General features: G+C 39.4%; 3 protein-coding genes across 3 annotated transcripts; 1 reads left to right on the plus strand and 2 right to left on the minus strand.

The window, feature by feature from the left end:
* Positions 1 to 665: 665 nt before the first annotated feature.
* Positions 666 to 6,759, plus strand: adgrf3a (adhesion G protein-coupled receptor F3a). Its single transcript, XM_061082153.1, has 13 exons — positions 666 to 714; positions 820 to 878; positions 976 to 1,103; positions 1,853 to 2,071; positions 2,630 to 2,881; positions 2,976 to 3,116; positions 3,343 to 3,457; positions 3,721 to 3,790; positions 4,014 to 4,193; positions 4,844 to 6,169; positions 6,257 to 6,298; positions 6,580 to 6,621; positions 6,709 to 6,759. The coding sequence occupies exons 2-13, from the start codon at positions 820 to 822 to the stop codon at positions 6,757 to 6,759; spliced, it is 2,625 nt and encodes an 874-aa protein (XP_060938136.1). The 5' UTR covers positions 666 to 714.
* A 342-nt stretch (positions 6,760 to 7,101) lies between these two features.
* On the minus strand, positions 7,102 to 8,680 carry LOC133014866 (ankyrin repeat domain-containing protein 66). The gene is made up of 3 exons (XM_061082086.1): positions 8,542 to 8,680; positions 7,370 to 7,598; positions 7,102 to 7,204 (listed from the first exon to the last, which is right to left on the minus strand). Exons 1-3 carry the CDS (start codon positions 8,678 to 8,680, stop codon positions 7,102 to 7,104), a joined length of 471 nt encoding a protein of 156 aa, XP_060938069.1.
* A 1,127-nt stretch (positions 8,681 to 9,807) lies between these two features.
* Positions 9,808 to 15,234, minus strand: LOC133014941 (tudor domain-containing 6). The gene is made up of 3 exons (XM_061082154.1): positions 12,283 to 15,234; positions 9,954 to 11,589; positions 9,808 to 9,854 (listed from the first exon to the last, which is right to left on the minus strand). The coding sequence occupies exons 1-3, from the start codon at positions 15,232 to 15,234 to the stop codon at positions 9,808 to 9,810; spliced, it is 4,635 nt and encodes a 1,544-aa protein (XP_060938137.1).
* Positions 15,235 to 16,696: the final 1,462 nt, after the last annotated feature.

The raw sequence follows: 16,696 nt of genomic DNA on the forward strand, positions 1-16,696 counted from the left end.
ACCTTCACAGGCAACTGGAGAAGGTAAAATCATTTATATGAGTTTCACAATCAGTTAATCGTTTTTTTTTTTGCCTAAATTTCTTGAAAGGTCTTTTTCTTGATGTCTGTGTGTTCTGCACGTTTCAGCCAACTCAACACAAATGTATTATGTCAAAGTGAGAATCGATAACAATTACATCAGACAACTAATCCATCGGCTGCCAGGTAACCTGAGTAATTCCAACTGGAAAGTTGACGATTTTCAACCCACAACAAGTAAACCATTTTCTGATATTCAAATACTGCATATTTCCATTGATTTAATTAAAAAAAAGATCCCATAGTAAAACTGTCGTGCTTTTTTTCTCTAATAAGCCTGTAAGGATGTGGCGGGTAAAAGAGAGTGTCACTGCGAGGCGGACCACAGATGGACGGATAATGTGCGTCAGTCTAATTCCACTGGTTGTGCCGGCAACACGTGCACTTTCCCCGTAAAGTCTCACGTATGTGTTTCAAACGACACAGGTATTTAGCCTTTTTTTAACCTCTGTGTGTGTCTTTGTGTATCTGTGTGTTTATTTACTGTATCAAGTATCCCAAAGTTTGACATCTTCTGTTCTTCACAGTTAGACTCACAGGATCCATTCGAATACTGGGATCAAATTTTCATGATTGTCTGAAAGATGAAAACTCACCGGAATATCGTGTTTGTAATACTGAATTGTTACGCGAGGTAAATACAAGTATTTAAGTATCAATTCCATGTAATGATGAGGAGTAATGTCATTAATTTAGGAATTAAATTTATTATTATTATTAATAAATGTTTTTTTTACAGATGAAAAAAGTCTACAGCACTTTGAAGGGATTTGACTTTTTAAATATTATCAAATACAGGTATTTCTTTTTGATTACGAATAAAATAAAGTGTTGTTCAATAGGATCTGTTTCAATATGTGACTGAAATATCCCTTTTTGTTTTTCTTCACTGAAGTTTTGGAAGCATTGTCGCAGATTTTGAAATTACAATCAGTAAAAGTGTGAGTCCAAACGACCTGATCCAGAAATCAGAAAACCTAATCAAAGCTCTGACCAACAGCTCACTCAATCTGGAAACTACAGGTAATTAAACCTCATGGGCTTATCACAGAGCACTATTTTAAAATCCTACTTTTCCTCTTTAAATCGAGTATTAAATCAAACATAAATAACATTTAGACTCTTTTACAAACTCATTTTAATCTAATTAAGAACAGAAAATGAATAATGACATAAATGTACATATACTTGGTTCAAAATATGGTACAAACTTAAAAGTTTCTTACAGGAAAACTCTGGAATAACTTTATTGATTCCTTGACTTTTTGTTAATCATACATTTTTTTATAAAATATACATATGACACACAATAATATATTGCAGATAGTAGATATATATTTATATACATAGCGGTTCAATAGACAAAAAAATATTTTTTCGGAGTTAGGCTTTACATTGTTGAGTCAATTAAGAAGAAAAGTCTTTGAAGGTCCAGTGTAAGATTTAGGTGAAAAGAATCTATTAGCAGAAATTTTATATAAAATACTCCTAGTTTTCAATAGTGTGTTTCAACTAAATTGTTTGAATTGTTTCTGTATGCTAGAATGGACCCTTTATATTTAAACACTTTATATTTACATCTGGAGCGGGTCCTCTCTATGGAGGCTGCCATGTTTTTTACAGTAGTATTTTTAGAAGGTATATTTCATTTACAGAAAGTGACCCAAAACTGTCCAGAGGACATGATGTCATGTTTCTACCCTTAGAGGAGCGCTAACAATATTCCAGTCAAGTCTTGCCTCAGGTTTGTTACAGATTCTTATTTCTCACAGGTGTTGTGAGTTTAACGATGCCAGACAACCCTGTGAATTACGACTCCCAGCAACACCTCGTATGCACATCAAATGCGGATCTGAACATCACGGCAGTGTGGCGCCAGAAGAAAGACAATGAAAAAGTATATTCCATAACTAATGGCACAGAGGCAGACATTACGCTCTCAACACGCAAGTCCACACTCACTCTCAAAAGGATATCAGCCTCCTGGGAAGGTATGTTTGTTTCAGTCTCAGTATTCAACATATTTATTTTAAATAAATAAATAGTCATCGGTGGTGGAAGGTAACAAAGTACATCTAGTACTGTACTTGGGCCCAATTTTGAATACTGTACTTCACTGAGTTTTGGGGGTTCATTAAATCTCTCTGACAGCTTTAATCCTTTGCAGGTTAAATTAGTCTGTTTCAAGGATTTGTGTTAATTATCTAGTTTCTATAATACAATCAAGATTAAAGTCGAGCACTTAGCAATAATATTTAACCCAGGAGTTGGTGGAGACCAAAACAAAGCAAAAAAACAACTTTAGCACTGCTTTTACAGCTAGTTTCCTCATTGTTGTTCAAACTGTTGGTTTTCTTTACAATATTGTACGACCTTGGGATAAAAGTTTGATTTATAGAAATAAAATTCAAGAATTAGTTTTTTTCTTGTTAAATTACTTGTATCTTGTAGAATAGGGACTCACTTTGTCTATTTTTGTGACTATCTAAATCAGAATAGTCACAACAGTTTAACTGTCATCCCTGTCTGTTTTTTGTTTTTTTTCTCAGGAGAGTACTCATGTTTATTCCCTCAAAAGAAAGACTCATTAGTCATAACTCACAGTGCCAGTGCCGTAATGGACGTAGCTCTCCTGCCAAACATTTTCATCACCGCAGTCCCAGAATTTCCACGCTGTCACACCAAAGACGATGTACTGAAAATAACATCCAAATGTTTGATAAGGAAGGACAATGAAGCTTACACCGTGAAATGGGAAAGTCAAAAAATGCCTGGGAAAATTACTCAATTACAAGCCGAGGGTAAGTACATTTTCTTGTGCTCATCTTCCTTGTCCATTGATTCTTATGCAAGCTTATGATGAAATGATAAGCGATAACTATGTGATCTCTGCAGACTCCTCTGAAGAAGCTGTTTATCCAGCTGAGGCAGCGGTCACCTGCAACCCAAATGACCCGAAACCGACAGTAAAGTGCACATTTAAAAACAGACTCAATCAGTCGAAAAGCGAGTCATTTGTTTTCAATATCATATACGGTAATAAGGTTTCTCTGACATCAAGGTCTCTTTTTGCCATATTATATCTCTGTGTGTATTTCATATAGTGCCGCAATGAAGTTCAAGATACAGCATGTTAAGCGAACTTAGCGAATATCTTAATTTACTGCCCCCCTCTAGCATAAAGTATTTTATCAAGTTATTTATTCAGTTATCGTATGTAATGAATGATAAATCAAGCCACAGCATATTTTTTTTTAAACAGATGGAGAAGAGTTCTGTGCACCAGAGGGTGACTGGGGAGAGACCAAAGCTGGCTTCACTGCAAAGCTACAGTGCCAGAACGCAGACGGACTAAGACAAAGGAGATGCAGCATTAAGTAGGCCTGCAACTAATCATTAATCATTTTTTTTTTTTAAATCAATAAATGATCTTCCATTTGTTTTTCAGATGTTTGTTATACAAAAATAAGTGAAAATCCCCAACATAACTGCTTCTTTGTCTACAGCTCAAGCTGGGCAATTAAATGTGGGCATTATTGTTTAGAAAAATGAATAACTTGAATGATTAATCAATAATGATATTTGCTGATGGAATATTTTCTTTTGATTGACTAATCAGCTAATTAACTAATCATTCCAGGTCTACATGGGAACCGGAGGAAGAGAATTGTGTAAACAACGATGTGTCGAGTTTGCTGCACTTTGCACGTGTAAGCTACATTTTTTTAATTTTAAAAATGCATATTCTGGTTTTCAAAAGCGATCACCTTCTATCGGCATTAAACACACATCACATCACACATTTTATTTTTACAGAAGGGATTGTTACGTTTTCACACTTTTATGGAGATTATAACTCCTTGGTGGCTTTTGTCGATTTCCTTCTTGACATGAATTCATTATCACTAATACAAAATATCATTGTTGTTCCAGGATGTTGACATCGGACTTGGCTCATTAAATGAAAATGCTGAAGACGTATTTAACCGCCTGCGTAATGTCACTAATAACTCAATGGCTATCAACACCGTGTCCAACGTGAAGGCAACGGTGGACGTACTCAATGTCTTGAGTGACAAGCAAGGGCTCACGCTGAATGGATCAGGAGTGTCTGTAAGTATCTCAGACGAATCTCTGGTAATCTTTTTAATAAACCTTGTCAATGGGTTGGAACTGATATGGGGAGGAAAGGGAATTACCTGTATTTTTTTAAGATCTAAACTTCAACATGAATTCCTGTACTGGGTTCAAATTGCCCTCACATCCCACAAAGTATTCACAGGAAACTAGACATGTTCTGTATGTCAGTGCAGCTTCATGATTTACAGTTCACTTGCATTGCACAATGTCTGCATGAAGTTATTGTTATTGCAAATTAAACGTTTAAATGTAAAATTATGGGGGAAAGCGGCGTATTTAGTTATTTTTCAGGTTTTTGCTACTGTGGCCCAATTGACAATGATGATAATATAATGACCAGTTGAAATGACCTGTTAGATAACAGATCATCATAGAAAGCTCACCAACCACAGCTATGTTTATGCCCGCGGCACAGCATGAAGTCAGTGTATTAAACTAATGTTTCAATGAAACTTTGGTATCGTCTCATTAACCAGGATCGACATCTTAAGGAGAGCTTCTAATATTATTATTTTAATACAAATATCAAAACCTATGTCAACTTATTCTTGTTCCCAATTAATAGGCGACAGGCATTTTCTAACTTTGTGCAGACTAGTACTGACAAGAGTCTCTCTTTTCAGGGCTTTCTGGAATCATCCAGCAACTTGATGGAGAAGTCTCTTGAGAAAACATGGACCGTAAAAAAAGATGATCAAAATTTGACATTGGCAGAGACATATATACGTTCTGTTGAGAAATTAATTAAGATGGCAAACATAACGGCTAACAACATCCAAAAAAATATAGAGATGGCCACGTGTGATAAAAAGCCGGGGTCTGGATGTACCAACACCGCCTTCGGTGTCACTGTCGATTTTGATAGTTCAGACAATGGCAGCGTGGCAACAGCTGGATTTAAACAACTGGAGAACTATTTGCCCCAGAGAGATGAGGAGTACGAGGTCAACAGCATTGTTGTGACGACAACCACTCAAAAGGATCACTCGGGTTCAGTGATTCAAATGAAATTCCCGTTGCTCCGTCCAAGGGCTCGCAACGTACGAATAAAGTGTGTCTCATGGGACTACGACAAAAGACAATGGTCATCGCGTGGATGTGAATGGATGGGTCCTCAAGCTGATGGACACTGTGTTTGCAACCATTTGTCCTCATTTGCCATTTTAATGGCTCGGTATCCAATAGTTCTCCCATGGATGAGTGAGATAACCCTCATTGGTCTGTCTATATCAGTCATGTCTTTAGTTATTTCTCTTGTAATAGAAGTGATCGTCTGGAGGGATGTAGTTAAAAGCAATACTCGATATCTACGGCACGTTGCCCAGGTAAACATTTCTCTGTGTTTGCTAGTCGCAGATGGCTGCTTTTTAGCATCTTTCAAGCCAGATACAATTTCCGAGGTCTGGTGTAAGGCCTTGGTGATGTTGAAGCATTTCTGTTACTTGTCCATGTTCTTTTGGATGTTTTGTCTGAGCAGCACGCTTCTTCATCAAGCAGTTTTCCTGTTCCACAAGATGAGCAAGAAGGTTTACCTGAGGTTCTACATAATCCTGGGCTACGCATGTCCGCTACTTATCGTTTTGATCACATTCCTTACTAACAGGGCTGGTGCTGAGGGCGTGTACTTCTCCAAAGAAACCTGTTGGCTGGTTTATAGTGGACTTTTTAGTGGGTCCATCCACACATTTATGATACCAGTCGGTATAATTGTTATCGTCAACGTGTTGTCCATGGTGGTGGTAATCATTAAGCTTTTGGATCACCCTACGAATGCAGGAACCTCTGATGACAGATCTGCTGCCAAATCGGTCATGAGGACCGTTATTCTTCTGACACCGATCTTCGGTGTCACTTGGATCTTTGGATTTGGTGTAACTATTCTCGACCTCTCATCTGGGATCGCAGCTCCTTTGGTCAACTATGCCTTTATCCTGCTGAACTCATTTCAGGTATACTTAATTTAATCCTTAACTGGACATCTTAACGAGTACCAGTCACTATTTCTTGTTCAGTAACCTATGTCATTTCATTTACAGGGTTTGTTTATTTTGTTAACCACATACCTGGGGGACAATCTGGTAAGACAGTTTTAAATTGCTTTCATATGCAATTTGAGATTAGTGAGCATATATTGAATTGTTTCCCTGTCTGTGCTTAAAATGGTCATTATGGGACACTTTTTCCGAATACTTGGGGAGAAATATAAAAAAATTGCCGCCACTTTAAATTACAGGCTTTTATCCACAAGTACACCCCATTGTCATAAGAACTTTTGGAAAATTATCAAATTTGTCAAAATAAATGTCATCCACAACAAACAGGTCTTGTCAATAAATATGTTTTAATCCCATTTTGACAGACCCGTGCAGCACTGCTAAACCATCTGAAAACAAGGGTAAGCGTACAACGACTGAGTTTACTTGTGAATATGTAAAACACAACAACGACTGTTAATTATTCGTACACATCCTTCTCCTCTGCTCTCCAGGCATCCGTCAGTGACAGCTCCACCACGTTGGACACAAAATTGAGCAAGTGAAAATCTACTGCAATACGTTTCCTCTGAAATAACGACAAATTACACGATCGAGCGTGTAAGCTACATTTATCTTGATGGACTTGTTTAGATGTTTCATTTGGTTTTATTGCCTGCGATACAATTTTAAAGGATATTTCCATATTAGTAGATGCGTTTTTGACAGGAAAAGTTCCAAAGCTGTTTTATATGATAATACTGTTTGTTATATATTTCTCACTGCACTGGGAAGTCACAGCAACACTTTCAACTGAAAGACTACAAGGATATAACTCATGTCTGAATGTTGTTGTGTGACGTTGAGCTGGGCCATCATCTGATCGTTACTGTTACAGATCCTCTCGCTTAATTTTCTTTGCCGTGATCCGCCCACTCCTCATCTGTGTCATCCAGTGAAATCCCTTTCTCGGCTGCCATCTTGCGGTAGGCCTGGCACTCGATCTCAGCCCTGCAACACACACAAAAAGGACAACATTTTAAAAGTTGTATCATAAAGTTATTGGCCTGTGTGTTTAAAAGAAAAGCTAACTTAAGTTATGAAAGGTGGGAAAATCATGTAAATGTGGTTTGAAGGCGGAAATACAAAACAAAAGTAGAGGAAATGTTTAGATACTTTTTAAGGAATCGAACGCAGTCCTGGTGTCCATATATTTGGGCTATCCGCACTGGTTTGTCTCCACAGCAGTCCTCCTTGTCTATAGGAGCGTGGAAGTAGTGCAGCAGCCGCAGCGCAGCCAGTTGGCCGAACTCTGCAGCAAAGTGAGCAGGAGTCCATCCGTGCTCCGTCCTCAGACTGGGCCTTGCTCCGTGCTCAATGAGGATCCTGACGGTTTCTGTGTCTCCTGCGGAAAAGACAGCAAGTTGTGATCTGATGCACGTGTTTAGGAATCTGTTGTTTTATAATCCAGCCTGATAAAAACGAATTCTCACTACTGCAAAACGAGACTACGCATAACAAACTATTCTAAATGATCGGGGCTTCTCGGCTCAACATTTGGTTTTACGTTTTACTGAAAAACTTATTTTAATGAATTTAATATGCTTTAAAGGTACTACAAATTATTTAAATTAAGATACTTGGAAATAAACACAAAAATAAGACATAAGTTGTTTTTTTTACTATAATTTATATGTTATTGAATTTGTGTTTTCTTGGTTTATGTTAGCATCAAAAACCTTTGGGATTTTACATTTCTTTACAATTTACATTTACCACAATAGCTGAATTTCTGAAAATGGGAATCATGTGCAGATTGATATATTTTGTGTGATGTTGTGGGTGGTGGGTTGTATGTGAATATTTTCAATGTTATTATTTTAACAGTTGTAGAGCTTTGTTGTTAGGTTATTGTTGAACTCAAGCAAACTAATACTTTTAAAGAGTTTATATTATTTTAAAGGAATATATAATAATTGTAGAAAATTTGAGTGAGTTTGCATTTTCTTTATTTTATAAATATTGTATTGTATTTTTAAGTGTTGTGGTCACAACTGAATGATGAAATACAATTTCTTTGTTGTTTTTGATGGTGTTGAAAATGGTGAAAAGCCAATGATTCACTATAAATAATAAAACTGACAATTTGAGACAAAAAGATAGATTGTTATTGTCGATTTTCAGGTTCAAAACATAACTTCAATAACAAACTACACTGAATGAGAGAGAAAAACCACAAAGGTCTTTCTGGACATGTACACACACACACGGCAACAACGCTTTTTGAATGACGACACTAGACACTAGTGATAGCGGCTAAAAGGGGAAACGGATCCACCACCGTCTACCTTTGGCTGCTGCCCAGTGCAGAGGGGTCTTGTGGCTCCAGTCGATGTCCCTCTGGTTGGGGCTGCACTTGTTCTGCCTCAGAATATCCTCGACTCCCTGTAAGTCTCCGGCTGCGGCAGCTTGGTGCAACTCTGTCATTTTGATACTGCGGTCGCCCAGCAACAGCCGAGCAGCACAACATGAAGTCCAGCTCCTGAGCCTGTGAACAGTGATGCTGCCACCTGGCGGCTGCAGACAAAATCACTCTGTAGGGAATACGTTAAATGTTGAAATTCCACTTAATGAGCAAATAAACTTAGGAAAGCATTAGCTTGTAACAAATTTGCAAATACAGAGTTTAAGCTTAGTGACTGTGAGGCTAATCGTCAAGTGAAATAGTTTATAATTACTTAAAACATACAAGGACTAGAAATATCTTAAGCTTGTTAAAGAGCTGCAAGCATCAGAACTGTAAACAGTTCAGCTAAATAGTCTGTATGTATCTGTGCTTTTCTAATCTTAATGGGCTTTACAGTTCAGTTGTGCCATTCATCCCTTCATACAATCTGTTTGCAGGACTTTCACTATCACACATTATTCATACACTGTGGGCTCGGCCATCTGGGGCAGTTTGGGGTTCAGTATCTTGACCATGGACACTTTGGGGGAGACGTGGACGAGCTGCCAACCTTCTGGTTAGTTGACAAACGGCTCCATCTGCCTCCTTTTATTCCAACAACAGATCTATTATATGTAGGAAAAAACAAAACAGACCCAGGACCTGTGAATATGTTGCTGTCTACTTGAAAAATATCCATAGCTTAAAAAGCCTGCAAAGAGCTTGTTTAAATGTGTAGAATCCATGAAAAAAAATGAGGTCCCAAACTTGTTAATTCATTGTGTTTATTGATACAAGGTAACTACATGACAAGCCTAATTTAATTTTGTTTGTGCCACAAGAGAACATTTTGAAATAAGGCAAACATGTTCTCATGAGTCGAGACCTCTCCGTTAAGAGTTGGGTTCTCCACCAGCAGCCCAGAGCTGAAAGAAATTAGCACATGTTCAAAGCAGAAACATTTTGAAGAGCTTTCATTCATATCCAATTTCCGGAAATTGACTTTGCAAATATATGTGATTACATGCCCTTAATGAGTAATTCAACACTAACATCTGTAGCAATGAATTAAAACTTATTACAGCAGTAGTTTTGTAAAATCACAGGATGATCTTCATGATATGTACAAGATAAGTCCTACCATTCATTTGCTGGCTTTTTCATTGTCTTAAACTCCAACAACCTCATTCGTGGGCTTGGTTTCATCCTGATGCACTAAAGATTACAGAACAGAAATTATCATTAAATAAAAATCAGTAAATATGAAAGTTAAAAAGCTCATTAAATGTATATTTTATAAATATAGTCTCTGACCTGATTCAAAACCTTCTGCCAAGGCAGGATCTGGTTCCACTCCCTTCCAGTACTTCTCCATCACCTCATTTACAACCACCCCCTCGCACTCAAGCTCCACTGCATACTGAGGAAAATCCATCTCGGAATGATCCTCCATGTTCAAAACAGTCACTCTGAGGGGTTTATCCACCAGGAGATTGTAGAAGTCATCGTATACTTGGTCGTCCCAGCTGCCCTTTGACTCATCAAATCCATTCAAAGAGCACAGAAAGGCCTGAGGAGCCACATCCAGCAGAATCTGAGGAAGTGGTCTCACGTTCTTGATGTCAATGTCAGACTCATTTCCGTAGTCTATAAAGACAACATGAAGACTATTGTCAGTTCTGTGAATTACTTGAGCTCGATACCACCGATTGTCACTTGAAAAAAAAGCAAGGCATGGACTGCCAGGACCAAGAGTCTCTAGGGAAACCGTGTCCTGCTGGGATTGTCCCGCTTCCTGAGCAAGAATTGACAATTTGTTGAGATCCTCAGTGTTGGTGTATTGACACCAGAAGAAGAAGGGGTCCACCATACAAGAGGCATACACATTATCTGCCTGGTTTATGCATATTTCCGGTTTCTTGTACATGCACGTATCTGGTTTTTCTTCGGAATCATGAAGTTGTATCTGTTTGGACTCAGTTTCACGAACCTGGATGGACTCTTTTGTTAGAGGGCTCTCAGTTATAACTTGTTCCATGGCAACAGGCTTCCAATATTTCTGCATTGTATCATTTACAACCACGTTTTCACACTGTATTTGGACTGAATATTTAGGAAAATCCATCTCGGAATGATCCTCCATGTTCAAAACCGTCACTCTGAGTGGTTTATCCAGCAAGAGATTGTAGAAGTCATCGAAGACTTGGTCGTCCCAGCTGCCCTTTGACTCATCAAATCCATTCAAAGAGCACAGAAAGGCCTGAGGAGCCACATCCAGCAGAATCTGAGGCAGTTGTCTCACGTTCTTGATGTCAATGTCAGACTCATTTCCATAGTCTATAAAGACAACATGAAGACTACTGTTAGTTTTGTGAATTACTTGAGCTCGATACCACCGATTGTCACTGGAAAAAAAAGCAAGGCATGGGCTGCCAGGACCAAGAGTCTCTAGGGAAACCATGTCCTGCTGGGATTGTCCAGCTTCCTGAGCAAGAATTGACAATTTGTTGAGATCCTCAGTGTTGGTATATTGACACCAGAAGAACAAGGGGTCCACCATACAAGAGGCATACACATTCTCTGCCTGGTTTTTGCATATTTCCGGTTTCTTGTACATGCAAGAAGTTTTTTTTACTTCTGAATCATGAAGTTCTGTTTGGTCGGACTCAGTTTCAAGAACCTGGAGAGAGTCTTTTGTTGGAGGGCTCTTAGTCATAATTTGTTCCTCTGCAACGGGCTTCCAATATTTCTGCATAGTATCGTTTACAACCAGCTTTTCACACTCTATTTGGACTGAATATAGAGGAAAATCCATCTCGGAATGATCCTCCATGTTCAAAACCGTCACTCTGAGTGGTTTATCCACCAGAAGATTGTAGAAGTCATCATATACTTGGTCGTCCCAGCTGCCCTTTGACTCATCAAATCCATTTAAAGAGCACAGAAAGGCCTGGGGAGCCACATCCAGCAGAATCTGAGGCAGTGGTCTCACGTTCTTGATTTCAATGTCATGCTCATTTCCATAGTCTATAAAGACAACATGAAGACTATTGTCAGTTCTGTGAATTACTTGAGCTCGATACCACCGATTGTCACTCGGAAAAAAAGCAAGGCATGGACTGCCAGGACCAAGAGTCTCTGGGGAAACTGTGTCCTGCTGGGATTGTCCAGCTCCCTGAGCAAGACTTGACAATTTGTTGAGATCCTCAGTCTTGGTGTATTGACACCAGAAGAAACAGGGGTCCACCATAAAAGAGGCATACACATTCTCTGCTTGGTTTTTGCATATTTCTGGTTTCTTGTACATGCAAGAAGTTGTTTTTTCTTCAGAATCAGGAAGTTCTGTCTGGTCGGACTCAGTTTCCCGAACCTGGAGAGAGCCTTTTGTTGGAGGGCTCTCAGTCATAATTTGTTCCTCTGCAACAGGCTTCCAATATTTCTGCATTGTATCGTTTACAACCAGCTTTTCACACTCTATTTTGACTGAATATAGAGGAAAATCTATCTCGGAATGATGATCCTCGATGTTCAAAACTGTCACTCTGAGGGGTTTATCCACCAGAAGATTGTAGAAGTCATCGTATACTTGGTCGTCCCAGCTGCCCTTTGACTCATCAAATCCATTCAAAGAGCACAGAAAGGCCTGAGGAGCCACATCCAGCAGAATCTGAGGCAGTGGTCTCACGTTCTTGATTTCAATGTCAGACTCATTTCCATAGTCTATAAAGACAACATGAAGACTACTGTCAGTTCTTTTAATTACCCGAGCTCGATACCACTGATTGTCACTGGGAAAAAAAGCAAGGCATGGACTGCCAGGACCAAGAGTCTCTGGGGAAACCGTGTCCTGCTGGGATTGTCCAGCTTCCTGAGCAAGAATTGACAATTTGTTGAGATCCTCAGTGTTGGCATACTGGCACCAAAAGAAATGTGGTCCGACAATGCAGGACGCATACACCTCCTCTGTCTGCTCATGAACAATCTTTGGCTCCTTGTACATGCAGATATTCACGCTTTCCTCAAGGCAAGGAGACAGGGAAAGTTTTGCTATTTCTGAGTTACTGTGATTTCCTTCTATCAAAGTCTCCGCCATCACTAATTCATTTTCCACGACAATCACCTCAAAAGTCTTTCCATATTCAGTCTCTGTTGCAGAGACATTAGATAAAGATTCTGAATTCATCTTAACCTCATCTCTAGGACACATTCCATTGTCGCTGTTTTGCTCTGTTGTCTTTGTTAATAATGACCCATTCATGGGGGCTGGCTTTGTGCAATATTCATTTGGCACACAGGACTGTTCTGAACTTTTAGAAGACAGCTGGTCAGTCTGCTGGTTGAAACCAGTCATATTTTGCTGAGCCATCTTTGATATCCTCTCTCTGACTAGCACATTTACATTTAGGGTTCCATCAAAAAGTTCAACAAGTAGCTTCCCTTTACCCCCCTTTGATATGACTGAAATGGCCAAACTTTGGTCAGTGGCAGCGTTTGCAAACCACTGGTTAACTTCCTGTGGCACTTCTGCTGGCACATCAAACAGTCCCAGTGGAACAGCCAGCACAGGGACAGACCTGGCAAGACCTCCCTCAGAGGGAAAAGGGCATAGATCAGATTTATCAACTGCAACTGTTTCACCATAATCCACATAGTTCACTTTAAGTTTTGGGGACATTTCTACTATTTGACCTCTGTGCCACTGATCATCATCGTGCCTAACAAAGCAAATGCTACCAAGTCCAATAGGGTGATCTGTGCACTGCGGCTGGACAGTCTGTTGCTTGATATCTTCCATCACTTTGTCTAACAAATGAGAATTCCTGACTAGTTGGCAGTAGAAGTGACCAACACTCTCTGAACTGGTAACACGCACATTCTCTTTCCCACCCACCTCAATATTGTGTGTGGAGTAATTGTATGTGTCTAATGGGACCTGTGGAGGAGTTTGAACGTGAGCTTCTGTCTGTGCACATTTCTGGGCCAAACGCTGACATACACTGTGAGCTGGTGTTTCTATATCTACCATGTTTAGCGGCAGACCTTCTTCATCAGACGTCACTCCTCCACAGGTCCCATTAACGTTACTTTTACCTCCCACATTGAAATCATGCTCACTGTTGTCTGAATGTTCTAAGTACACAGGATCATCAGTGCTAGTCGTGTATACATCAGCCAAACTGCTACTGCTGTTTAGGTTTTGGTCGGACGGCAAAGTTTGATGTAGTAAATCATCAACATTTACAATGACTGTGTTTTGTAAATCTTGTTCATCTCCATGGGAACTGAGGGGAAGGGAAACATTTTCATCTTCATCCTTTGGGGCTGGAAAAAGTCCCACCTTCTCTAAAAAACAACTGTTTATGCATTCGGCATTAGCTGTATAGAGCGTGACACGATAGACATCTTGAGATATATCGTGGTGGTTAAACTTGGCCATTAATGTCTGGTGGAGGATCATTGATTTCAGGTATTCGACCTGGTCTGGTGTCCATTCAGTGCCGTCACCATTTAGTCCATTAAGAGAACAATCGTATGTGACAACTGGCATTCTCAGGAACTTTCCATGCAGTGGTCTGATGTCTCTGACTGGGACCAATTCAGTTTTTCCTTCATCCACGTGCAAGACCTCTACAGCAACATCCCCGGTCATGATGCTTTGCTTCAACAACGAGCGATGCCATCTGCCGGTCCCATCTCTGGCAGCGCATGGATCCCCGCAGGTCTGTGGTCGCACCTCTCCAAACTCTGAACTCTCTCGATAGTGCTGCTGGATCTGTTCTGATAATATCTTCAATGCTTTGGTGAAAATTAGGAGTTGGCAAAAAATGCCCTGTGGATCAGTTACCTCTGTCACAGTTACAGTTTCAAATGTGTCAATTAACAGTTCTGGGTATAAGTATTGGTCATGTTTCTCAAGTTGACAGCGAACCTTCAAATTCTGTTCTTGCGATGTAGGGTCGGCCTCAGACGCCTCTCCTTTGAGTAAATGTATAGATTTCAGTACAAGGCTTTTAAAGTCCTCCCCTGGGATGGTCTGTGGAACTCCCACGTCACAGATGTACTCGGAAATGTTCGGAATGTCAAGGATAATTTTCCTGGCATCCTCTGGCATCAGCACATGTTGAACCATTCCCTTAAATGTATTGCCCGGAAGAGACTTCAAAAACTTTGTGGCTCTTTCTTGCAAATTGTTCTCAGGGAAGATGACGTTTGCGAGTATACAAGACTCGATCTCAGGAGGAAGGAGAGAGCTGTCACTGTGGGCCCACGCTAAAGCTTCACTTGTAGCGATGTGGGTCTCTCCGTGGTCGATTAGAAAAACATTGTACTCGTCACTTTGAATTGATACAATCCGAGCTCTGTGCCACGTGTCACTGATGCAGACCAAACAAAGGTCCCCTGGTTTTCCTTCTGATCCATAAAACTTCCTTTTAGGGATCTGAATTTCCTTTTTCATCTGCTCATAAATATGCTTTCTTTCATCGTCCATGTTAACCCACAATTCCACAAGACCACAGCTGGGGTTTAGGTTTACCCTTGTGATGAGAAGACGTACTTCTAATCCTGGTGCTGGAAGCCCGGGAATCGAACACATTGTGGAGCCCAGAGCAAATACACCTTCAAAATAAAACAACAAATTGTATTCATTTCTAAGAAACACATTTCAGTTGCTAGTCATCATATCAATCAATTTCTAGGGCTGATGTTTAATCGTTTTAAAATATTTTATTTAATCTTTCACTATTTTCTCATCTGTAACATTTATTTTCTGTATCTGTGCTCTATTGCGGTTTTTTTTACCTATCAATTTAATTTATAAAATGTTTAATTGAATTCACAATTTAAGAGATACAAATTAATGTGAAACAAAGATCTTCAAAAGCGCGTACTCACGTTCACCATTTGAATTAATCTACACAACTATAAAACTACACAAAGGCCCCTCAATCAAAGTTAAATATTTCTATGAGTTGTGCGAACTTGTTTGGGGGGGGGGGGGGGGGGGGGAATCCTGATTAATTTTAGCCTCAAAAATACAAAGAAAGTAACCAAATAAATAAATAATAACATAATACATATATAAAAATAGTAAACGTCCATAACATAATCATGATCCTACTGTTCTACACAGCTTTGTATGTGGTGAAATGCACTGCGTTGCTTTTATATAATGATATTTACTATACGAGAAGTTCAGCTGAACACACGCTTTTCGTAGCTTTCCACGTGTGTTTACAGGACCACGTTTATCTCGATGAAGTCAAAGCTACTTGGAACAAGAAGCGAACACGTGGCGCCAGGAAACAATTGAGATTCTTCAGGTTTTCTCACCGTGACGGTTTCAGAAGTCGTTGATTTGAGATGCGGTTGAATGGCAGGAGGAGGGGGCGGGACCTTACCTGGGTTTATAAAGGCTGGGATGACACAGCACCTTCCTCTGTGGGAGATTTCCCTTCCTCGACTCAGCAGGAAGTTTGGGGTCGATCCACTCGTCTTGACGATGTTTTGTATTTGCTGGCTGAGCACACAGGGTGGGACACGTCGGTGGGTAAAGTTTACAACGGAAGAGATGCTCAAGTTTGTCAAGTCTTGTAGTTGTGTAGTTGTAGTCTTAAGAACAGGGGTCACTTCTCCCAGGTGTTCCTGAATGCAGCAGACAGAGGTGGAAGAAGCAGCTTTTCCATTTGACACTAAAAATAACTACAACCTGTATTATGACGCATTCTATCTTGAACATGTAGAACTCTATTATATTTTGTATTTATAAATATTTGAATTAAGGCCAAATATATGAATTTTAGTATAAATAAGGTGTAAAACAAATTGAAACGTAAAACCTAAATTAAATGTTACTAGAATAATAAAAGTATTTTTTTTTCTGTTGCTGCTTGTTAACTCCACCGAGAATGTTATGTTTAATTACATGTTTGTTTGAATTATTCGTTAGAAGGATTCAGCAAAATTGGCTAAATCTTTGGCACTTTCTTTAAATTCAACCTAGGACGTCTTTCAACATTTTTGTTAAAAGCTTAGGGGAAATTGCACAGATTTTAATT

The sequence above is a fragment of the Limanda limanda genome, chromosome 12 (genome assembly GCF_963576545.1).
Source record: "Limanda limanda chromosome 12, fLimLim1.1, whole genome shotgun sequence".
NCBI lineage: Eukaryota > Metazoa > Chordata > Actinopteri > Pleuronectiformes > Pleuronectidae > Limanda > Limanda limanda.